Below are 15,205 nucleotides of genomic sequence, written 5' to 3' on the forward strand. Positions count from 1 at the left end.
GAAAAGCTTTTCTCCCTCTCAGCATCCAAACTCGTGGGCATTCAACAGAGCTGAGTGTTGGAAGATTTGGGACAGATAAAATAAAGCCCTCTTTCACGCAGCGCAGACGTAAACTGTGGAACTCCCTGCCACAGGGATGGCCACCAACTTGGATGGCTTTAAAAGAGGATTAGGTCAATTCACAAAGCAGGAGATTTCTATATAAAGGGAAAATCGATCAAAGAAATGGAATCGAAAGAGAAATTGGGAAACGTCCACTTCCCTCGGTTGACATGGCGACAAGCTGGTGCTTTCCTACACAACGAAATTGTTCAAACCTCTGCCACATGTGATCTTTCCAATTTTGAAAATGTAATTCTTATTTCTCCACGCTATTCAAAGGGCATGATTTCAAATATCTATAAAAATTTAACTCAAACATGAACCCGGACCCCAAACAGGTTCAAGGATGTCCTAGAACAGATTTAGAACCTGACAGAACTGAAGACACTTGGATAGCAATGGGGGGCAGAAATTCCTTTTCATAATATATCTGCTAAATATAAAGAAGGGTCAATAAAGTTGATTCCTAAGTGGTCCAGGATTCCTAGAAGACTCTTGTACATAAATTCATTGACATCAACAAAGTGCTGGAAGGGATGTTCAGAAATGGGATCCTAGTTCGCCCTCTGGTGGGGTTGCAGGCATGGCCAAACTCGGCCCTCCAGATGTTCTGGGACTACAACTCCCATCATCCCTAGCTAACTGGACCAGTGGTCAGGGATGATAGGAATTGTAGTCCCAAAACATCTGGAGGGCTGAATTTGGCAATGCCTTGCAAATAGCAACTAGGCATATTGTCATCAGACTCTGTCTGACAACGCCGTATTCTGCAAAATCTCTTACAATCTTTTTTTGAAGGTTAATAAAAAATATTTTCTTCAGGTTCCTGAGCTCAGGAACCAAGAGGACTAAAACTTTTAAAAAGAATGGGTAAAATATAATTTATTTAGGAGACCACTTCAAACAGATGAAAACATTAGCAGGATTTTAATCTCACTTGTAATGTAACAAATGCTATGGATAATATGGATTGATATAAAATATAGATTACAGAATAATATGCAGTTTTAAATGTTAACAATAGGACCCATGAAGGGGATTGGGGGGGGGGGGGAGTTTGAAGATTCAGATAGATAGATAGATAGATAGATAGATAGATAGATAGATAGACAGACAGACAGACAGACAGACAGACAGACAGACAGACAGACAGATGGGGATGTGTATTTGGACTGTTACAAAATTATATTTGTAAAATTAAAAATGATTTTTAAAAAATTATTATTATTATTAAAGAAATGACTGCTCACAGTACTCCAAATGCCCCTCTTCCTTCCTCCCTCTGCCTGGCACTTGATGTCCCCCTGGACACTACGCCAGGCCCCCAACCAACCAAAGCAAGCAGGATTTCCTCACCCACTGAAGGCCCCCCTCCGCCAACCCCCCCGCCTTACCTTCACCAGGGCTGCTGCGGCTCGGAAGCTCATCTTGGCCACCGACTCCCTTTTCCTCCGCCGCGGCCACCGGTTGAAGCCTGACCGGGAGCTGGTGAAGGAGCAGAGCGACATGGCCCCTGGCGTGGCCGGCGTGTGGGGCATGCTGCAGCCCTCGCTGTCCTCGGCCATCCGGAAGGCCCGTCCCCGCGCCAGGGGGTCGATGATCTGGCGGCGCCAAGGAGAGAGGGGCCCGTTAGCCAGGGAGAGCCCTCGCCTCAGGCTGCCCTGCAACCACAGACAGAGAGCGCGGGCGGCTGCTATGCCAGAGGGCACCCAAAGGAGGGGGTCCGTCCCAGGTAATCATCATCATCATCATCATCTGTATCCCGCCCTCCCCAGCGGAGGCCGGGTTCAGGGCAGCTAGCATCATAAAAACAACACAATATGCATAAAAACAGACAGCAATTAATGAAAATAAACTAGCATTGCTAGTGGCCCCCAAGCCCCCAGAGAAATGAGGTCGCAGCATTATTTATGGCAACATCAAGGGTGAAATGATGTCAGTAGAAAGGAGACCTGCTGCTCACCTGGCCTGGGACAACGGACCAGGTGTGTGCAGGTGTGGCCTCCCAGTTTCCTGAAAGTGGGTTGTGAAAGCCCCCCTCACTTGTTCCCCCCCATGCCCCTGGCACAAGACCAGGGGTGCCCTGGGATGGTAGGAAAGGTCTGCCCCCGGCCCAATACACCCTTTTCCAGCGCCCAGGGGTCCCGTGGGTGATGGGCATCTCCTGCCCCACGCCCAGCAGCCCCCTCGCCCCACAACAGAGCCCCAGACCGGCTCACCCTCTGCATGCCCAGCTGGCAGGGTGGCACATAGAGTGGAGGTGGTGTCTCGGCGCTGGCCAGGGAGATGTTGTCCTGGCTGGGGAGATCCATCTCTCGAATGACCTGGGGCTTCAGCTTCCCGTAGCGCAGGCTGCAGTGGCGAAGGCTCTTCCGCTGCCACTTCTGCGTGGCATCGCTCTCCTTGCTGACGCCAAACCAGTCGGCCGTGCCCCTGAGAGGGGAAGGAGCAGAGGAGGAAGCAGCCAAACTCAGGGGGCCCAAACAGATGGGCCCCTCCTGGGCCCCTGCAACGCTTTCGCCAGTCCCCCCACAACTGCAGCAAGACTGGACCGAACCCTCGCGCTCCCTCAGGCCGGACCAGCAGCAGAGTCGCACCCCAGGGGGAACCGCTGGCAAGCTGGCCGCCGAGGTTAGCCGTTTTGCTGCTGCTATTAGTGTGTCTGTCACAGGATGGCCTCCTGGGGGGGGGGGACCCCACATTAGTAGAGGTTATTCACAACAGGCAGGCAGGGAGAGTTTGGGCTGCAGGCAGCTGCCACAGCGCTGCACTTCTGAGCTCGATGCGGTGCTGTGGGAGCTGTGCCCGGGCAGCCTTCCCTCTCCCGGTGCCCATCCTTGCAGGGTCGGGGGGCACAGAGAGAAAGGGAGAGCCACAAGGATCCCACCACAGGGCCAGGACGGAGAGCCAAGCCTCTTTGTGGACTCGCACTCGGTCCAAGCCGTACAATCCAAGACCCGGTTGGAATCCAGGCTGGCCCAGTCGCGCCAAGGCAAGTGGGTGGCAAGCTGTTCTCCTATAGGCAAGCAGTGGGGCCATGCCAGGTTTGGGGTGGGCAGGTGCGTGCATGTGGGGGAAGGGATAGCAAATGGCCACCTGTTGGCTGTGAGATGGGGAGAGGGATGGGGCAGGAGGAGCAGGCCTTGCTCCTGGGCACCCACATGCATGTCACACACATGCACTGGGGCGGGGGGGGGGCGGGGGGGTCACACCAGCACTGCAGGTACCTGAAGACCGTTTTGGGCAGAGACTGGTGTCTCCTGGGGGGCCTCCTGCCCACCTGACGCCCCGGAACGGGCAAAGTCTGAGTCATCTCAAAGCGGACCTGCCTGTGGCAAAGGAGAGAGAGCTGAGGGGGCGCTGGCAGTGGGGGGCAGAGGAGGCGGCCTAGCGGCACCCAGGGACCCTGGCAGAGGCTTCCTACCCAAGACCCTTCCAAGGCTGGAGGGGTGGGGCAGGAGAGAAGGACCTTGGCTCCTTCCAAGAGCCTTTGCCACCCTGCTGCCCTCCTGGGGTTGGGGGGAGAGCTCTGACCCCATTAGCCCAGTGCCCCACAGCTGCGCTGGCCCAGGGGGCTGATGGGAGTTGGCATCCCAAACATCTGCAGGGCACCAAGTTGGCAAAGGCAAAAGACCCAGATGAGAAGGAGAAAGGAGCTGGTGAGGAGGATGTAACCCAGAAGAGTTTAGCCTGGAGGAGAGGAGGCCCGAGAGCACCTTTGGGTCTCTGAAGGGCCGTCGCTTGGAAGATGGAGATTGTTTTCTCCTGCTCCAGAGGGCCAGGATTCGAACCCATGGCTTCAAGTTACAAGAAAGGAGATTCCGACTCAACATCAGGAAGACCTTTCTGCCGACAGTGGAAGAGACTTCTTCCCTCTCCTTCCTTGGAAGGTTTTGAGCAGAGGTTGGGCGGCCATTTGCCATGGATGTCATCGTTGAGGTTCCTGCATTGCAGGGGTTGGGCTGGATGACCCTCAGGGTCCCCCCCCCATCACGCTCTGATTCTGCGATCTTACCTCCGGATGGTCTGGGTGATGGAGGTGTGTCGCTGGAGGACGGGGCGCCGCAGGTCGCCGAAGGGGGAGGGGAAGCGGGTGTGCTCGGTGGGCATGCTGACGCTGCGGAGGAAGGCCCGGTGCTTGGGGGGCTGCCGAGGGAAAACAAAAGGGGTTGGAGCAAAACTGGGGGGGGGGGACAAGGCACTGGCTGCAAGACTGCTGGCTGCCGGAGGTCTCAGGCATGGGAATCCCCCAACCCCTCACTGGTGGGGCACCCAATCCTCTGGCCCTCTCCCTTCCCTGCCTCACTGGGGAGCGTAGTCTAGTGGTTAGAGCACCGGACTATGGCCAGAGAGACTGGGCTCAGGGGTCTCCCACTTAGCCATGAAGCTCACAGGGTGCGACTGTCTCTCAGCCTAACCTACCTCTCAGGGTTGTTGTGAGGATAAAATGGGGGGGAGGAAATAGTGGTATGTAAATGTAAATAATAATAATAATAATAAATTTTATTTATACCCCCCCTTCCTGACCAGACCCAGTCTCACGGCAGCTAACACCAATAAAATCACAGTAAAAACATAATGGGTGGGGGGAGCCAATTTAAAATACAGGTTAAAATGCAATAAAATAGGTTCTTTTTATCATATGTGGTGGTCTTGGGGTAAGGTTAAGGCTTGCTGGGAAATGATATACAACTAAATGAAAAGGATGTTTAAAATAATGTTTGTAAAAAAAAAACAGAAGCTTTTCTCTCGAGAATTACAGGGACAGAACTACATAAATTGTAGCGGCAAGAATGTTTCTTGGCCCAAAAAGGAAAGAAACAGAAGTTCCAGCAAAGGAAGAATGGATACAAAAACTTACGGAACAGGCAGAAATGGCAAAACTTACTGGAATAAGAAGAAATCAAGATAACAAACTTTTTATAAAAGAATGGAAACAGTTTATTGGGTATTTACAGATAAATTGTAAACAAATAACAACACTGGCAGGATTACTGTAATAACCTGCAGTTACATAAGAGTATGTATTCAAAGAAGATAAATAAATGAGTGAGTTAAGTTAATTTGGCTGTGCAGAAGATATTGAAAATAAAGGAACCGCAGAGAAGAAGAAGAGTTTGGATTTGATATCCCGCCTTTCACTCCCTTTAAGGAGTCTCAAAGCGGCTAACATTCTCCTTTCCCTTCCTCCCCCCCAACAAACACTATGTGGGGTGAGTGGGGCTGAGAGACTTCAGAGAAGTGGGACTGGCCCAAGGTCACCCAGCAGCTGCAGGTGGAGGAGCGGGGAAGCGAACCCGGTTCACCAGATTACGAGACTACCGCTCTTAACCACTACACCACACTGGCTCTCCAGGGTGGTGTAGTGGTTAAGAGGGGGAAGGAAGTCAAGTTTTAAAACGTCAAAGTGATTGTAAAATCGGTGAAATGTATATATCTAAAAAATATAAATAAAAATTTAAAAACTGTAATGGATGATAAAAATGACTACCTGTGCCATGGCTGGTTCCTCAGCCAACACCGTTGGGGCGGGAATGTCCAGCATCAGCCCCGGGGGCTTTTTGCGCTGCAGACTGCTGGTGCTGGCCCGGCGCACCTCCGACATGGTCCTGTCCAGCCTGGGGGAGGGCAGAGGAGGGGTCAGCCGGGGGTCTCCCAAGGCCTGGCTGGCAGCAGCAAGAGGGTCGGCCAAGGGGGCTTCACACGGCCCCCCCAACATGATCTAGAATCCCAGCATTGCAGCCTTGGAAGGGAGCCCTAGGGTCTTATAAAAAAAAAGTTTTTATTAAATTTGACAGTTTTCTATTCATCACAATCACCATTATCACATAAAAAGAAAAAACTTTAATTCCCAATCTCCCCCCGTTACTTCCCTCAACTTCCTCTTCTGGTTCTTTAAGTATTTGCTTCTCCTGCTTAATAGTTCTACTTGAATATTGTAATCTTTAAATTAAATATTGTTACACTTGTCATTTTTGTACCATCATTCTCTTCAAATTGTATCTTACGCTTGTTATCTTCATTTCTGTGTTCGTTTTGTAGATTGTAAGTGTTTACTCAAACTCTGCTAGTGAGTCCACTTGTTTACAATGTTTCAGTAAATGCAACATAAATGGTTCTCGGTCTTTTTTAAAGTCTCTATTGTCCTTTTGATTGGATTGTTAAAGTGGAAAATTGAATAAAAATGAATTTTAAAAAAATTAAGTCTCTATTGTCCTTGCCTCCTACTATCATCCATTCCAACCCCCAGCAATTCAGGAATTGCAGCTAAGGGACTGTCGCTAAAGAGGCAGCGAGGGCAACAGGCATGGATCTCTAACAGCCTCTCACCCCAGGTGGAGAGGCGTCCTCAAGCGTTTGCTGGGTCCACCTCAGCCCTAGCCATTGGTCCTGCTGGCTGTGCCTGGAGGGAAGCAGGATGGTGAAGGCCGGCCTGTAATCTGGAGCAACCCCACTTTACGAGGCTGCCCTTCCACACAGGAGCCCAGCAGAGCCGTCTTTCCCATAGGGCTTAGTGGTGCATCGCGCCAGGGCGCCAGCCTCTCAGGGGCACCCCAGCAAGTGGGGGGAGCTGCGCGGCTTTGCCGGTGGCCTCCCCTTTCCCTGCATGCCCGCCAGCTGCGCCCCACCAACCATAAGACTGGCAGACGCACAGCTTCCCTCCCAAGCCTCTGCAGGGACCGCTCTCCTCCGGAGGAGGTTTGGGAGGGGCACAACTTCCCTCCCAAGCCTCTGTGGGGATCGCTGTCCTGCAGAGGCATGGGGGAGAGTTGCGCCTCCCTGGATGGCTGGCAGTGCGCAGCTATGGCCACCCCAACACTATCCGTGGCAATTTGGGGGCGCTGGGGGGATATTTGCTCCCCAGCGCCGCATCTTCTAAAAACAGCCCTGGAGCCCAACAAGGCAAGGAAGACCCCCGCACACACTGGCCACATCCTGGCAGCACCTTTGGCAGTGCCCACCATCCAAGCACTTCCAGGCAGAAATAAGTGTAAAAAAAATTTTTTTTAAGGCGCACACAGATAGCAGTCACACAGAAAAACCGATCCATCACCCTTCAGAAATTAGGAAATATTCCCTGAGGATAATACACTTCATTTGAGGCCAGGCAACCTTCCCAAAGCCATCCTGGCTCATCTGGGAAAACCTTTCCCAATAGTCCTTTTCACTTGCAAATCCTCCAAACCCTGTGAATAGATGAACTTCCTGGCAGAAACAGGCGACCCCTCTGCAAAACTAACCTGGCAAGTATTTGTCAAAAGCAAAGCAGGCCTGTCAGAAGAGCATGAATAGGTGTAGGTAAGTCTGGGAAACGGAGTCAAGGACTCAGGTACAGTTGTTCCTGCGAAGCCGAGCACCTTGGCTCCCAAACAAACCGGCTTCAATCGAAACCCGGAAGTGAGTGTTCTGGTTTTCAAATGATTTTCGGAGGGCAAACATCTGGTGCAGCTTCCGATTGGCTGCAGGGGGCTCCTGAAGCCAGTCAGAAGCCGCACTCTGGTTTTTGAATGGTTCTGGGAGTCAAATGGGCTCCTGGAACGCATTCTATTCGAGAACCAAGGTACAGTGGATGCTCGGGTTGTGTACGTGATCCGTGCAGGAGGCATGTTCGCAACCCGCATTGCTGCGTCTGCGCATGCACAGGTCGCAATTTAGCGCTTCTGCCCGTGCACAAGTGCCGAAACCTGAAAGTAACCCATTCCGGTACTTCCGGGTTTCGGCACGTCCGTAACCTGAAAATGCTTAACCTGAAGCGTCTGTAACCCGAGGTATGACTGTATGTACTAGTCCTAAGGAACAGGCCAAGTGAGGCAATCAGCATCTTCAGGTCCCTTGACAGACAGGAGAGAAGCCACTCTCTCGGATTTCTTCTCTTCCTGAGAGGCTTGTATTAGGCTTTCAGGTGGTCTGCGGCTAATCATAGAATCATAGAGACGGAAGGGACCCCCAAATGTCATCTAGTCCCACCCCCTGCAGTGCAGGAATCTCAGCTCAAGCATCCCTGACAGAGGGCCACCCAGCCTCCCCCAGGAAGGAGAAACCACAGTCTCCCAGGGGAGACCCTTCCACTGTCTGAACGGCTCTTATTGTCAGAAAGCTCTTCCTGAAGTTCAGTCGGAAAAGTCTTTCAAAGCTGCTGCACACCTTGGTTTGGGGTCCTCCCCTCCTGGGCTCTGTTTCAACAGAAAAATAAAGATTCCCCCTTTCTTCCAGCTTCCACTCATTTGTCTCCGACTAATATTGGACTGGGACGCAGGTGGCGCTGTGGGTTAAAGCCTCAGCGCCTAGGACTTGCTGATCGAAAGGTTGGCGGTTCGAATCCCTGCGGCGGGGTGCGCTCCCGCTGCTCGGTCCCAGCGCCTGCCAACCTAGCAGTTTGAAAGCACCTCCGGGTGCAAGTAGATAAATAGGGACCGCTTACCAGCGGGAAGGTAAACGGCGTTTCCGTGTGTGGCTCTGGCTCGCCAGATGCAGCTTTGTCACGCTGGCCACGTGACCCGGAAGTGTCTCCGGACAGCGCTGGCCCCTGGCCTCTTGAGTGAGATGGGCGCACAACCCCAGAGTCTGGCAAGACTGGCCCGTACGGGCAGGGGTACCTTTACCTTTACCTTTAATATTGGACTTGGGAGGCTTTGAGCCCCTTGGGGAGTTGAGATGTAAAGGCCAACTTCCAATTTTCATACAACAGAAGGAGCCCAGGAGCCCCTTTGGGGCTTACCCTGCACAGGCTGGTGCTGAGCCCCTACCTTTCGACTTGCAAGTTTCCCCACACAAACACACACACTGGGTTGCAATTTTGTGGGTCAGCTTTGGCTGGGCGAGGCAGCCCCCCATTAGCCTCTGGCAGCCCAATAGCGCAGGCCTCCCCCCGCCAAGTCCATAGCAGGAGACAGGCAGCAGCAGCCAGACCCCAGAGGCTGCCCTTGGGACTGGCGTTTCCACACTGCCGCCTCCGTAACAAGGCCAGCGGCCAAGTTCCCCCTCCAAGCCGCTTCCTGGGTCCCACAGGAAAGCCAGGCAGGGGCTGCACATCCCTGCCCCCCCCCCCGCCTCTTCCTGCTGCCCCCAGCAGACAACCGGGCCTGCAAGCTTCCTCTTCTGACATCGCCCAGGCCCCCACGCAGCCCCCCACCAGCCAAACGCCCAGGAGTTCAAAGGGTCCCGAGGGCCATGCAGCCCAACTCCTGCAACACAGGAATGGCAGCCAAGGGGTCTAACTCTGCAGGGAAAAGCTTCCTGTCTTTCCTTTACCCCCCTCCCCACCGGAAACAGATGGTGGCTGCAGGCTCTGGTCCCCCCCCCCCTTAACATCTGCAAAAGGATTAAGGCTGATACGTTGTCTTACAGGATTTTATATTATTTTTAAAGCTAGGTAACTTCCCTGAGCTGCCAGGTTGAAAGGATATATTCAGGCATAATCTTTGTAACATTTAACAACTTTAAAGATGTGCCCCTCCCCTAATTTCCATAACAGTTGGAAGGACAAAAATATAGGTAACCTCCTAGGACAACTCCTGCAACCCATGAGCAGATCGCTTTCAGACGAAGATCATGCGTGGACAAATGTAAAGATCTTTGGAAAGTATTGATCGAAACCACAGTAACAAACGAATCAATGTATCTTCAAGGGAAAGAATAAGTAGATTCATTTGCATATATAGCTCTGTAGCCTTAATTATATTCCATTGCTATTTTGTTATTGCTGTTTTCCTCTGCTTCTATTTATTTTTAATGCATGTAACCTTTTTATTCCCCCCCCCCCCGCCAATTTAACTCACTGTAATACTCTCAATAAAATATAAGGAAACAAGAAAGGAGATTCCCACAAAACATTAGGAAGGCCTTTCTGGTGGTGAGAGCAGTTTGACAGGGGAAGGGGCTTTTAGGGAGAGGTGGGGGGGGGCATCAGCCAGGGATGCTTTAGCTGTGAGTCCTGAATTGCCGGGGGTTGGACTGGATGACCTTTGGGTCCCTTCCACCTCTATGATTCTATGACCTTTAAGGGAAGCCACCTCTGCCTTCCTCTCAGAGCAGATGCCCACAAGCCCTGGGCGGGAAGAGCCAGAGAGAGAGAGAGAGAGAGAGAGAGAGAGAGAGAGAGAGAGAGAGAGAGAGGACATTCCTAAGAACAGGCAGCTCAGCTCTCACCTCCCTCCAGGAACCAGAAAAGCCAGTTTAGGGCTCAGATCTTTCCCACAGGCCTTTCTGAGTTCTTCTCTGGGGACACCCCAGGATGGCCAGAGCGTCACAAAAACCGCACCAGACATCCACCAGACCCCAAATCTTTCCCCCTTCCTGGCCTGAGAGGCTGCAAATTCTACCTGTCTTCCCTCCTCCAGTTGATCAACACACAGAGATGCAGGTGGCCAGGGACCCACCTGTGCACACCTGAGCCTGCAAGGGGCAGCCAAGCACCATTCACCACCTGCCCCCCCCCCCGCCAACCCCCTCTCCCCTCCTCTCTAGGCAGCAGCTCTGCCATGACCACAAAGCCCTGACACAAAGGGCGATGCACATTTTCCAGTGGGCATCTCTCTGCTCACAAAGGCGCCATTCTAATGAGCAGGGAAGAGGGAGGCAGCTGCCCCCGCCTCCCACACAGGGAGATGGCACAACCAGCCTGCCCCCCCTCCCCAAGCCCAGCAGGGCCTCTGGTGCAGATGCAGAGGGAAGGCACAGCACAGCCCAGACCACCACGCCCCCCAGTCCCCAAACTTGCCTCCACCACTGAGAATACACACACATTTCCAGCAGGTGCCGTGGGGGGGGGGTCAAGCCAGGCCTCATCCTGGCCCCCATCCCACTGCCTCCCCTCAGAAGGCGCTGTAAGACCCCTTGGGAAGCAGGTGACCCCAGCTGGCCCCAGGCCCACAGAGCCCCCCCCCATGCCAGCACCCCTGCAGAAAGGGAACTGCGGCAGAGTCAGCTGAGGTCACAGCTGGGGGGGACAGTGAAATGTCGTCCTCCCCACCCCGCCACACAGCCCAGGTCGCAGCAGGGGGCAGCAGGCCGCCAGGGCCACAAGGCCACCGCTCACCCACCATGCCAGGAGATAGGGCAGGACTCACCCCACGCAGCAACCTCAAGCGCAGCCCACCCAAGAAAAATACCCGCTGTGTTTCAGCCTCCGACTGCTGGCCTGGGACATTTTGCATCCCTGCTGGAGAATCTGGACTCTTTCCTGCCAGAGGAAGAGCACAAATGCAAGGACAACAACAGGAAGGAAGGAAGGAGCAGGCTTCCTGCTTGCCACGCCATCCGACTCGGGAGGCAGGCGTCCCCCGCTGGTTCTGCCGCAGCCACAAAGGGCAAAGCGAAGGGGACCCCCCCCCCAGCTCTGCTCGCACACGCAGCCCACCTGGGCCACCCAGCTCCAGGCCTGGCCCAGTCATCACAGCACCAAAGCTGGCAGCCCCACGGAAGCCATTCCAGAGGGGGGAAGTGGCGGGTGTGAGCAAAAGCGTCCCAGCGCCTTCCTCACTCCCAAGCGCCCAGACTCTCTCCCGCCTCTCGAGCACCCAAGGGCCCTGGCCTGGAAGAGATCCACTTGGGGGCCAGGCTCCACTCGTAGCAGAAACCATCAAAAGGTGCTTTGGCCACACAATTCCAGAATCTGAACCGCTGCAGCCAGTTTTCTTTTGCGGCCCATAGGAAAGGAGGCAAAAGTTGGGTCTGGAAGGAAGAGCAAAGCAGAAGGGGAGCCTGATTTCTGGCTGGGAGCAAGGGGGGGGGTCCACCTCACCAGGTATCCTGCTTCCCACAGTGCCCAACCGGGTGCCCCGTGGGAAGGAGGGGCATGAGCGCAATGCCCCCTTCCGCTGGCATGCAGATGCAGACTGTGTCTGAACAGGGACAGGGAGAGAACTGCCACATCTTGAATGGCAAATCAAGTTGACGCACTATGCCAAAATGGCAAAATTAACTGGGAAGCTCAGGAATCCAGAAGACAAGGAATTTAAAAAAGAATGGGAAATGGTTACAATGTATATACAAAATCATTGCAAACAGGTCAGAACATTAGCAGGATTTTAAATACACTTGTAAAGTAGCAGAACGTATAGATAACTTAGGAAGATGAAAAATTGGAAGAAGTACTGATATGCAGTTGAAAATAGAATTAAAAGGACCCATGGAAGGGATGGGGGGGGGGGAGTCAAGAGATTCAGAGTAATCTCAATATTTGGATTTTGTACTCTTTTATGTTGTACGTTTATATTTTTCAAAATTAATAAAAAAGATTATATTTTTAAAAGAACTGCCACGTCTTTAGAATTCCTTCTTCCCATCCTGCAAAAAAGCCTCTTTCTATTCTCTTTACACTGGTCTTCCCTTGCAGAATTCTGCCCCACCTGCTGGGCTGCCCTGGCCCAAATCCTGCACTTGTTCAAAGCTGCACAGAAGAGGCCTGACTCCCTTGCCTTGCTTTGGCCCCGCTGAGGACGCAACCTGCCGGAAACTGGCAGCCAGGCTGCTCCAGAGCAGGCTTTGCCACATGGTGCCAATCCAGGCCGCTCAGAGTCCCTGGCAAGGGAGTCCCTTCCGCACCTCGAGACCCGGAACATGGGAGGAGAGGCACCAGGGGACTCTTTCCTTCGCCCAGGGCTGTCTTAAGCATATGCGGCGCCGGGGTGCAAAGATCTGCCCGGTTCCCCCGCCAGTTGCCCAGTCCCAGGCGTGCAGGAAGGCAGAGTCGGCCGGCCACCTCAGCTTTTTGCTGGCTTGGTCGCCCCCGAACTCGTGGCATTCGCAGCAGAAGAGCCCGCCACAGCGCTGTGATCGATGGGCAAGCTCTTCCCCGGACTCAACTCTCCAGCCCCGGACTCTCGGCCTGGCACCCCTGGGAGCCCGGTGCCTGGGTGCCCTGCACCCCTAGCGCCTATGGGAAGAGGGCCTGCGTTTGCCAAAGGCCCAGAGGGGAAGGAAGCAGGAAAGCCTGGAAGGGGGGCGAGGGAGGAACGCTCCTGACTCCAAGGACCAAGCTGCCCAGAAATGCCCACCCAGCTGCACCTGCCCCAGAGTTCAGAGGAGGAAAGAGCTTCTTCTGAGGTTTCGGATGGGGCAGCTCATGATTTGCATGTGGCATTTGATGCCAGGTCCCATGACAGTCTGGAAAAACCACACCTCCGAAAGGCTGAGGAAGGGCTCAGGGTCAGGCCGGGAGGAGGAATTCCCCAAGTGATCCTCCAGGCCAGGAATCCAGGAACACGGGTGGCATGGATGAGGCCCTGGAGGACAGGAATCTGAAGGGGACCTCCCCCCTCCCCAAGCAGGAAGGGCTGCAAATCCTGCTGAGGACAAAATCATACTTTTAAGACCCACCTGCCAAAGCGCAGACCTTCATTGGGGGAAATCACATCCCCGCAGAGACCCAAGGGCGAAATGTTAGGGGCGAGCGCGCAAGGAGGTGGGATCGAGCTTGGAAGCCGCAGCAGGGGCGAAAAGGGTTCAGCAAGAGCCCCCACCCCACCCACCCCAAAACTGGGGAGCAAAACGCCCAGCCAAACCCAGAGGGACTCACTCCGGAGGGAACAGGCGAGAGTCACGCCGGCGCTGCACAGATGCAAACACAACACGCGGGCGAAGGAGGGAAACTCCGCGCAAAAACGCTCAGGATGCAGACCAGCCATGGAGCGGGGGGGGGGGCGCATTACAGGAAAAGTCTCCCAACTCTCCCGGCGGATGCAGAAGCTGCAGGCTGGGGAGGGAAGACCCCGCCCGGACCCCCGCTTTCAGCTCGGGGGTTCAGAACGTGCCCAGACAAACGGGATATCAAAGGTCCCCCTGGCTAGACGGAGGGGGGTGTTCCTGACCCGCTGGCTTGCCCCCCCCCCTTGCTAAAGGAGACCCTGGCCCGCTTGGGATCGGGCCCAAGAGGGGCACTGGCCCGCGGGCAGCCGGCTTGGCCCGCTTCCCGCCGCCTCGGGGATCCCCTAGGAGGCCTCCCTCCCGACGCCGCCTCCTTCGGGGGCTCCGGGCCGAGGGATCCCCGGGCCAAGCCGGAGCCGCCCGCCCGCCCGCGCAGGGCGATCCCGCGGAGAGCCCCCCGCCCTCCCGATCCCCGCGGCGGCCGCTCACCGTGGCTCCGGGGAGCGAGTGGCGCTGGCCGGGCGGCCATGCAGCGAGGGGGCCGGCGTCGGCGCGGCCCGGCCTGGAGCGCAAGGGCGGCCCGCCCGCCGGGCGACGGAGGCGGGCCGGGCGTGACTCAGGCCTCAGGAATGCGCCCTGGCCGGCCAGCGCCGCGGAGGCGGAGGACGGAGCCCTCGCCGGGACGGCCGCGCCGAGCCAGGAGGCCGCCTCCGCGCCTTGGAAGGCACGCAGGCCGGCAGGGACCGGGAGCCGGAGCCGCCAGGACGCGCCGGGGCGGCGGCCCCCCGACGGGCTGCTCGGCGCCGGGGCGGGACGGGGATCCCCGCCGCGGAAGCCTCGAGGGACCCGGGGCGCGGGGAGGCTGCCCGTGCGCTCACCTGGCCGCCCGGGAGCCGCTGCGCTCCAGTCGCCCCCCGGAGGGAACCTGACCACGATCGGCCCTAACTGACGGGGCCCCGGGACGGTTGGCCGTCGAACGGGCAGGGTTGGGTCGGAACGGGAAGCCCGGACTGTCGCTGAAGCCGTGGGAACAGGGAGCCTCCGGCTCTCACCTTCCATACACGTGAAGGTGGGAAGAGCCCCCAGCGCAGTCACGTCGGACTTCAGAAGAGGAAGCTGAACCCCCACGAGGGTTTGGGTTCAGGAAGGGATCCGAGAGGCAGAGTCGAGGGGATCCAGTCTCTCCGCAATGCTTGGGAGGCGCTCCAAACCACCCCGTGAGAAGCGCAGATAAAATGCAGAGACGCGTCCAGAGAGGAACCGGGAGGGCCCCGAGGATGCCAGCGTGGTTAACCAGCGGAGTCAAAGACGCCGGAGAGGCCAAGAAGCCTTCCTTCAAACAATGCAAGTGTGGAAAATGGAAAAAGGGCACGAACACTTTGGGGAAAGAAATGCAAACACATTGAGGGGTGCAAAAAATGGGGGGGGGGGGAGCGAAGGATGCCGAAAACAAAGACCCATGAAAAACGAAAAAATCTTAAGTGTGTGAGTAGCAGGAGAGTGTCCAGGGGCAGTT

General features: G+C 55.3%; 1 protein-coding gene across 10 annotated transcripts in view; it reads right to left on the minus strand.

Annotated features, from left to right (window-relative positions):
• Positions 1 to 14,526, minus strand: part of RHBDF1 (rhomboid 5 homolog 1) — a 23,189-nt gene extending 8,663 nt beyond the window's left edge. For 4 of the 10 annotated variants that reach the window (XR_014557769.1, XR_014557770.1, XM_083711393.1 and 1 more), the window contains exons 1-6: positions 14,179 to 14,286; positions 5,594 to 5,866; positions 4,118 to 4,248; positions 3,330 to 3,431; positions 2,322 to 2,535; positions 1,497 to 1,703 (exon numbers count right to left, since the gene is read on the minus strand). Coding sequence is in view for 8 of the 10 variants with exons in the window: in XM_083711393.1 (XP_083567519.1) it covers positions 1,497 to 1,703; positions 2,322 to 2,535; positions 3,330 to 3,431; positions 4,118 to 4,248; positions 5,594 to 5,821 (882 nt within the window). In the remaining 2 variants the exon portion in view is untranslated. Of the gene's footprint in view, positions 1 to 1,496; positions 1,704 to 2,321; positions 2,536 to 3,329; positions 3,432 to 4,117; positions 4,249 to 5,593; positions 5,867 to 13,621; positions 14,008 to 14,178 lie in introns of those variants that run through there. The other 6 variants (XM_083711396.1, XM_083711395.1, XM_083711398.1 and 3 more) reach the window with 5 other exon arrangements.
• Between the last annotated feature and the right edge of the window lie 679 nt (positions 14,527 to 15,205).

Source organism: Podarcis gaigeae (genome assembly GCF_964106915.1).
Source record: "Podarcis gaigeae genome assembly, chromosome: 14".
NCBI lineage: Eukaryota > Metazoa > Chordata > Lepidosauria > Squamata > Lacertidae > Podarcis > Podarcis gaigeae.